The following is a 9,077-nucleotide window of genomic DNA, read 5'->3' on the forward strand; positions in this document are numbered from 1 at the left end:
TAACTGGAATGCCAAATCCCAGGGCAATCGATGGAAGGGCAATAATGCTTAACGGCTTGTAATCAAGTATGAGTGGCTGCCTTGAAAGTCCCAGTGGACTGAGCTAATTTGAAGCAGACGATCATTGGTAACAGCTCAGGATGAATTATCTTTAATTGACCCTCCTGTGACAACCCCAATAGGGGGCAAGAGGATACACACACACACGCCTTAACATACATGCTTGGTGGAGGATGCCAATTCACATCGCTGTGGGGAAGGCAAGGCAAAAAGCCATAATGGTTTTGTGAAGGGCTGTGCCAGATAAAGCCCACAGGGCTTTATTTCACTACTTGCTCCATTTGGGTCTGAATCAGGACGGGGGATAAACGGTGTCAAGGGACAATCTTTGTTCGAAAAGCAGAGACATACCCAGACCATGTGGTGCACAGTGTAGACGTCGCTGTCTCCCATGTAGACGCGAATAGCGCGCAGAGTGAAGCCGTATTTTTTCCCAGCCCGATGGATGATGATTGGTGGCTTCGGGTTTGCAATGGCAGGAGAAAAGTCTCGGCTTGGTGAAGAGTCCCTCGAAGACGGGTTCGAGGACAGAGAATGAGGTGACATTGGGCTGGCCAATGGGGAACAAGTGTGGTGATCTACAGCGATGATACAAAACGGGTGCAAATTAGAAAGCCTGACCTTCCACGGGAGATATAGGTCTTGTTAAAATATTAATGGGGAAGCCTATTTGCCTGCTGTTTTTGTAAAGCTAGTGGGCACTGGCTTTAAAAATGGCTTTAGTAGCAAATATAACAGGGCTCATTTCCTGCAGTCTTTATTAATTAATAAATTGTTTGAAAAGGTCAAAATCAGTCATGTTTCAGAAACGGCAAGTCCTCGCTGAAGCGTACTTAGTACAGCAGTGTTGTTTGTCATCTAGAATAATGGCCAAGGCAGTGTTTCCATTATGAAAACCTATTTTCACAGATTTATGTTTCAGTCGTAAATATTAGCTCCAGGCTTACAGTCCTGAAAGAGCGCGGTTTCAGGCTACGAAATGTTTCTTTTAATTTTTGTTTAAAGGGGCCTGACCGTTTCGAGATGAGAAAATGCAGGGGGGCAGACACATAGCAAACATGGCGTGGGTTTCTCCCTCACATCGATGCAACTCAAAGCCAGCTTGGACATAAAAGAATGAGACTGGGAAAGAGAGTGGATTACAACTAAAACAAAGCAACTTTAGTGTTGTTTTAAGTTTAGTTGGAGCAAAATATTGAACTGTAAAAAACAGCTATTGTAAGAGGATGGCGCTATGTGGGAACAGTATTACAAATAGCCCCAAAATCACCTGCACAGCCCAGGTGACCCTCGCTTACAAAGGTGGGGTTTAACTGGCCACTTGTTTCAAAACCACGGCTAGCATTACTGATAAGAACAATACACTTGGGCTGAAGTAGTCAGAGTGACTATACTTTAACTGATAAAATAATCTGTACTACAAACGTATGTGAATAAGGATGACATGAAACAAAACTCATGCATCCAACTGAGAGATCAGCCCCCCAGGTAAAATAATACCCCATCGTAAGAGTTTTAAAGGCACTTGTGAAATGTAAGAATTGGGTTATTAAGTATCCCTTGAATGTATTTACTGACATGTTTACCCGACAGAGGAGAGCAGTTCTGAAGGATCCTCTGCTGGGTAATTAAATATGCATTTCAGAGAATTTTGTGAGGGAGTCCATAGCAACCAGCCCTCAAACCACAGGAAATTAAATGTAAATCATTACAATGGTGCCAAACTAATTTCATACCTGTCTCCAGAGCTCTCATTGAGACAGGAAAGCATATTCTGCTGGGCAGGCAACCTGGCTCTGAAGGCCTCCCTGTAAATTCTTGGGATGTGCTATTCTTCAAGTTGGCAGGAACAGAAAAGGTCCTGAAACCTACAGCAAGACCTAGACTCTCTGCATCGGGGACGAGAAGGCACAAAGCTAGAATTGCTGCCACTGTCTGGCACCAAAACTTACAAAGATACAGGTCTTATTGTTCACTACATCTCTAAAGTTGCCTAGACCTTCTGCGCTCAGCTCTCCTCCTCCTGAACACGGTTAGTACCTGTGCTGCTGCCTGCTAAATACATCAGATATGGACGATTTCAACAGACGGTTCAGGAAGCCACATGTGACTAAGCAGCAGCAGCGAATGTGTTAAGCTCGTTTCATCTGTGATTTGGACACATCTTCTCCCTGCATCATTGTCTGGAGATATACTAAAGCCCTGGGAGCCCGTTTAAAACAAATCTGCAAGCAGAGACGGTAAGGCATGGCTGTCCTTGACAGGAGCTGACGTCAAATCATGAGCATATCTCCACCTTCAGCAATGGTGCGTTCGTTCTCTAAATCATCAGCATGGGTTCACCAAGGGCAAGTCATGCCTGACCAACCTGATTGCCTTCTATGACGAGGTGACCGGCTCTGTGGATGCAGGGAGACCCATGGACGTGATATACCTTGATTTTAGCAAGGTTTTTGATACCATCTCCCACAACATTCTTGCAGGCAAGCTAAGGAAGTGCGGGCTGGACAAATGGGCTGTAAGGTGGATGGGAAACTGGCTGGAGCATCGGGTTCAGAGGGTAGTAATCAATGGCCCGGTGTCTAGTTGGCAGCCGGTGTCAAGTGGAGTGCCCCAGGGGTCAGTCCTAGGGCCGGTTTTGTTCAATACCTTTAACAACCTGGAAGATGGCGCAGAGCGCACCCTCAGCAAGTCTGCAGATGACACCAAGCTGGGGGGAGTAGTAGACATGCTGGAGGGTAGGGCTAGGATTCGGAGGGACCTCAACAAATTGAGGGATTGGGCCAAAAGAAATCTCATGAGGTTCAACATGGACGAGTGAAAAATCCTGCAGTTAGGACAGAACAATCCCATGTGCCGGTGCAGGCTGGGGGTGACTGGCTGGGCAGCAGCTCTGCAGAAAGGGCCTGGGGGTGACAGTGGTCAATAAGCTGGATATGAGCCAGCAGTGTGCCCGTGTTGCCAAGAAGGCTACCGGCATCCTGGGCTGCACTGGTAGAAGTGTTGCCAGCAGATCGAGAGCAGAGCTATTCCCCTCTATTCGGCACTGGGGAGGCCACATCTGGAGTCCTGTGTCCAGTTGTGGGCCCCCACTACAGACAGGATGTGGACACATTGGAGTGCAGCGGAGGGCAACAAAAATGGTTCGGTGGCTGGGGGACATGACTGGTGAGGAGAGGAAACCGGGCTTATTTAGTTTGGAGAAGAGAAGACTGAAAGGGGATTGAATAGCAGCCTTCAACTACCTGAAGGGGGGTTTAAAAGAGGATGGAGCTGGGCTGTTCTCAGTGGGGGCAGATGACAGGACAAGGAGCAATGGGCTCAAGCTGTACCTAGGGAAGTTTACTCACTAGGAGGGTGGTGAAGCACTGGAACAGGTTACCCAAAGAGGTGGTGGACTCCCCATCCTTGGAGGTTTCCAAGACCCAAGTAGACAAAGCCTTGTCTGGGATGATATAGTTGGGGCTGGTCCTGCTTGGAGCAGGAGGTTGGACTGGATGTGACCTCCTGAGCTCCCTTCCCACCCTCATTTTCTATGATTCTCCATGGGAGTGATACATCGTTGAAGGTGTTTCAGAAAGTAACAGCAATTTTGAAATATAAAACCACTGCGGGTGCAACGATCGGTCACGTCACGTCTCTGTGGCGTCGTCAACGATGGGCGCACTTGCCAGTGCCACCATCCGTGTTCCCTGCTGTGTGTAGTTTCCCACTCACTGAAACCTTCGTTACTTCCTGAAACACCCTCGTACACTGATCACAGGAGTCTCCATCACGATGCCCCTTTGGGACAGGATCCTTACGGACAGGCGCCCATGCCTGCACAACTTCCATTTAATGCATTTTGGTGTTTAGTGCTTAACCTGAGATTTAGTTCTTACCAGAAGGAATCAGGAGGGAGAGGGCAGTAGCTGATGCTGATTTAATCACTTTGTTGACAGGTTTGGAGGCACGTTTCTCCCCTGATTCCCCCGAGAGCAGCCGATGCCGCGCCCGCCGTACTGCCAAGTCGCTGATGGCTTTTGGAGTGGTGAAATCCGGGCCCTCGTTGCTGTTGCCACGAGAGTGCTGATCAGAGGTATCTGCAGTGCTCCCAGCTACAGTTTAAATTAAAATAGATTAGAACCGCGGGGAATTCCTGACAGCCGATCCCCCTACAGGCAAAAGACATGAAATCAAAGCCATGTTTACATGTGGTCCAACGGTACATTTTCCAAAGAAGGAACCCCAGGGCGTGAATTCTTATTTACAGAAACTCGAATCCGCTGGTGGTGCTCTGAACGCAGAGCACCGGCAGCTTCTCTTTTGCTGGAAAGCCTGTTAATGAAACCAGGTTGCTGCAGTGAAAAAGCCAGATGAAGCCAAACGCTACAGCAGTGTTGTGAAAAGCAAGCGAGTCATTTAGACAAACAGCAAGGGGAGGTTTGAGGAAAGGACTCTAATTATTTTATTACCAGCAAGGGCTGTCTGCCTTGAAGGTTCTAATCTGTCTGTAACCACCGCACCAGGTTTCATACTCATTACGGACTAAAAGCTACACTAAAAGAATGCTAAGGTTGTTAAGTCAAGTGCTCGGAAGTTAGGAATTGCCAGAAGAAAGGCTAACTGCACAGGCTTAATTTGCACATGCATCTTGATGGCGGTCTTTAATTATCTGATCCCATGGTACTTTTCTTCCATAGCAACTCTGCCTCATTAAGTACGCAGACTGGATTATGTTCACCTCGGTAGCAATAATTCACTGCTTGGCGTGCGGGGCCCACGCCTTATACGCTGCACAGGTTTTCTAACTCTGCTCTGAAAACCAGAACCAGTACTCTGCTCGGGGGCTTTTCTGGGGCTCTTCCCTATAGCATAAATGAATTTGTTTTCGCAACAGGTCTAGGAGACTAAGGCTATTACTATCTCCACTTTAGAGATGGAGAACTAGGGCACAGGGATTAAGGTCAAAAGTACTGGCTGATTTAGGTTGCCCGATCTGAGCTGCGTAGGAGAAGTTTGTTCAATTCACTTCCTACTGTACATGATCAAAGCACTGTTTCCACTGACTCCAGATTCAAGTTCAACATTTTGGTAAATCAGATTCCCAGTCAGGAAATAAGGAAGATGCATTAAGCAGCCATGTGTGGAAAGGTTGGTTTGTGCATCACGTGAGTGCCTCAACCCCAGGGCCAGCGGCTTTTATGACCCGCTCCTCCGCTGCCACATCTTGCTCTTTCGCTCTGTGCATTTGAAGCCAGCAGTGACCTCCTCCACAGCCCCCTGGGCCCAGAAATGGTGGCTGCCAAAAGGAACAAAACAGGATCCCAGCTTGCAGAATCCCAGAGCTGCAGTCACAGGCGAAGGCTTCCTCAGCCCCATGCATACTACCGAGTACGGCTGGAAGATGGCTATAGAAAAGCATGAATCATGGCTTTTCCAAAGGTCAAATTTGGGTGAACCTTTGCAGGGAAAGCAAAAGATACGTCCTCATCCCAACAACTGTTTCAACAAAATTTGGCACTCTGTCCCAGGCATGGGGACCCTATAGCTTTTCAGAAACAGGTCACTGGAATTTCTTTTTAACGTAACGTATCACTCTCTAGCTTCCTTCTCAGAAATGGCTGAGCCGGTGTCATGACAATTTTTAAAAACATAAAGATTCAGACTGAGAAAGATACGGCAAGAAAAATTTCAGTCTGAACAGTCAGAGTTATACCCAGGATGTACTTTTGGTGGAAACCTGGTGGAATAACCTGGTAGAAACCAGGTTAATTTGCTAAACTGACAAGTCCAAAGAGGGACTCGGCTGGGGGGAAAAGAAGCAAGTTTCCCAAAGTTCAGACTCTCCAGGTGCTGTAAAGAAGCAGACAATGGCATGGAGATTTGTTCATTAGCAGGCGCCATTTCCAAATGTGTTACCCCACAAACTGCACTGTGGTGCGGCTAAAATGTACGGACTAAACGAGACTTCTCGCGGGCAGTTGTCCCCCCCACGGCTGCGCACCTGTCAATGTTGAGCTGCTGTTGCTGCTGACAGCTGATGAGAGCGTTGTCGTCGGTCCAGGGTCCCCGTCCAGCTGCAGCTCCTGCTCCACGGGTTGCTCAGGGATTGGCAGCGGGTGCCCCTCACGGGACTGGACCGTAGACAGCAACACTGCATCCGACTGTTGCTTTTTGGAGGCACTTCCATCTTCCTCGGCCGAGATGGCAAATCGGGGCATGTCAAGAAGTCCTGAGCAGCGTCGACGAACCGTAAGAGGTGGACTGGAGTCGCTTTCTGTGTGTGAAGACTCGGACACGGACAGGCGCTTACGCAGTCTGCATGAGAAACCAAGAGCAAGCTGTGATAGTTAATACCTCCAAAGAGCAAGCATTTGTTACTGGTACAGAAAACAATGGGCAAGCCTTCAAAACCTCCGAGTCTGAATTCAAGCAGGCCTCTTCCGGGTACATACTGGGGGCTTTGTATGACAAGGGTCATTTGCAAAAGAAAACCTGTGCTATTTTCCTGGAAGAAAGGAACAAACCAGACAAAAAGTACTGCAAATTGTGATACACACCCTTCTCTAACACAAAACAGGCCTTCCCGAAAGGGAAACCAAGTTGAAGAGCAGAGTCCCCTTCCCTTAAGTTAGAACTTCATAAGACGCTTTTGAATGGTACAAAAATTCTACGCACTGAATTTCAGCTATTAGTCTACCGCTTTTGACTTCATACCTGAGAGTATTTTTCTCCTATGAAGAGTTTATAATGTAATGTTAGGCCAGGAGGAACAGACAGAGTTTCCCAATATGTAATTGGGGGAAAAAGGTACGGTTTTACTAAACTCACATTTCAGGAGATCCAATCACCCAGCTGCGGTCCCGACTTTTCAGGCCGCTGAGACTGTCTAGTCGGTCGTCTTTTTCCTCGCTCAGGCTCCGCTTAGTAGGAGGTGGAGTTTTCCTCTCCTCGTGGATGGAAAGACGTTCCATGCTGCTATACACCTGCATGTGGCAAAAGCACGCAAGAGTTGGCTGTGCGTGGCATGTAGAAAAAACACCCTGCAAGCCCTTTCTAATCAGAGGGAATTCCTCTCTCGGGACGGTGAGCTGAAAACCTGAACTCAGCGCTGTTCTGCGGTTAACTAATGGAGGAGCCAATGCAGATATGGCACATTCGGCCGGTGTTTGCTGGGGAGGAGAGAAGGGAAGTGGGAAGATTCGGCGCGGTCGGACGTGGGCTCCAGGAGTAACACCGGTCAGCTACGCTCTGACAGCGCGGCAATATGGAGCGCCGATGCTACTCGCTGTCTGAGCGTTATCGGAAAAGCAGCACTTCTAAAAACCAGGGGAAGAAGCTGCTTAAACAGGCCCCACTAATATGAAGAGCAGACATCTAGATCTTGAAATCTTACCCCGCAAACTCAGCTCTGTGATTACCATCAGGACACCGGCCCCATTTCATGACTGTGTTTCTATTACGAAGTTTAGAGGAATCTTTTTGAACAAAAGTCTTGCCCCTCCTTGAAGACTTGACTGTTTTGTTGCCAGCTAAATGAAATGGCCTCCTTCTGCGTTAGCAACATTTTTAAATAATTAAGGGATTAACAAAAAGAACCCAGGCTTTTAAAACTGTATTTGATTGTGGACCTGATTTACATTAAGAAGAGATTAATGAAAATAATGTTATTAAAAATGCAGAACATCAACAAGATAGCTATTAATAAATAATCTGGTTGAATTGTCAGATGAGAGTTTCAAAAAAATAACGAGCTTTCTATGCCTCCCACACTACAAATGCTGTATAATTTTCTAGAGCTTAAAATAAATGTATTACAAGTGGACTTTTCTTCATGGCAAAAAAGACCTCATGCTGAACAGAAGTTGCAGCCTAACAGATTAATCACTCTCTATGACAGCAGGAAATTGTGGAAAAGGAAGTAACAACTGATGCATTTGTGAAAAAAAGCCTCTTCAATACCCCAGCTATTTTGCAGGTCCAATTTCAATCCCATTTACAGTGACGTCAATCAGCAACTTCACTGAAGTCAATGGAGCAACCGTTATTTAAACCAGCGTGATACCACCATCAAGAATGGATTTGGTTCCTTTAGAAAACTTTTAAGATTGCAACTTGAAGGGCACTTAATGGGACAAGGCTCCTGTCCAGAATTCCTCCGAACGAGCTCCCCAGAAGGGGAGGGGTTATTTGTTTCCCGAGCACACACAAGTCCGTTCACATACATAGAGAACAGCATTTGGACCCAAAGCTGCAGTGCACATCTATGCACTGCACCGTGCACACCTATGCACTGCACTTTGTTTCTTACTGACCAAATCCTGGAGCTACTTTATCCTGCGACCTCTAGATCTCCACCTGGTATTGCAAGGAAATACGGAATAAAAACTGCAATTCTGTCATGTGCCCAGAGCCCCTCCATGAACACTGATTGCTACAGCATCAGCATAGACACAGCATGCCCATATGAATATTCAGGCTCCAATGGCCTCTCCAGGTTATTTGAAGAGGAATTTTAAAACAAAATGTCGTTTATAGAAAGCAACTTGGGCCTCAAAATTGTATTCTTACTTACAGCTTTTCCTTTCCCTTTCAGCTCTTACCTTACTGAACCTCGGCGAGCAAGAGGAAAACTGCCGAATTTCCACATGATCATCATCATTTGTGTCTTCCTCGTCTTCTGAGTCGAGGTGGTGGTACCGGTCCGAGCGGGCTACAAACAAGGACACACACTGCAGTACCACTATTAGCCCAGGAAGCATCGACGCCACCCAGTTACTCCCTGCACGGTAGGCTGAACTGTAAACAGTGCTCTCACGATTGGAATTAGTGAGCGCAGATCGATTTGTCTACGTACAAAAGCTGCTTCTCACAGAAGGCTAGTATTCTGATCCTGAACAATGTCTTCCAGAAAAGTGCTGTCTACGGGCTCGATTTTGCTCTTCTTATCCCTTTAAATACGTCACACATCCCATTTGTTTGCCGTATGGAACGCCTCAGATACGTCACACAGATGCATAGCGATCCTCAGCAGG

General features: G+C 47.0%; 1 protein-coding gene across 3 annotated transcripts in view; it reads right to left on the reverse strand.

The window, feature by feature from the left end:
• Positions 1-9,077, reverse strand: part of MAST2 (microtubule associated serine/threonine kinase 2) — a 139,325-nt gene that overhangs the window by 5,621 nt on the left and 124,627 nt on the right. For 2 of the 3 annotated variants that reach the window (XM_025206554.1, XM_025206547.1), the window contains 6 exons: positions 8,646-8,755; positions 6,874-7,028; positions 6,047-6,360; positions 3,941-4,157; positions 1,797-1,987; positions 412-638 (listed from right to left, as the gene is read on the reverse strand). In XM_025206554.1, the coding sequence (XP_025062339.1) occupies positions 412-638; positions 1,797-1,987; positions 3,941-4,157; positions 6,047-6,360; positions 6,874-7,028; positions 8,646-8,755 (1,214 nt within the window). The remainder of the gene's footprint in view (positions 1-411; positions 639-1,796; positions 1,988-3,940; positions 4,158-6,046; positions 6,361-6,873; positions 7,029-8,645; positions 8,756-9,077) is intronic. The other variant, XM_025206565.1, reaches the window with a different exon arrangement.

This window comes from Alligator sinensis, unplaced genomic scaffold, assembly GCF_000455745.1.
Source record: "Alligator sinensis unplaced genomic scaffold, ASM45574v1 scaffold781_1, whole genome shotgun sequence".
NCBI lineage: Eukaryota > Metazoa > Chordata > Crocodylia > Alligatoridae > Alligator > Alligator sinensis.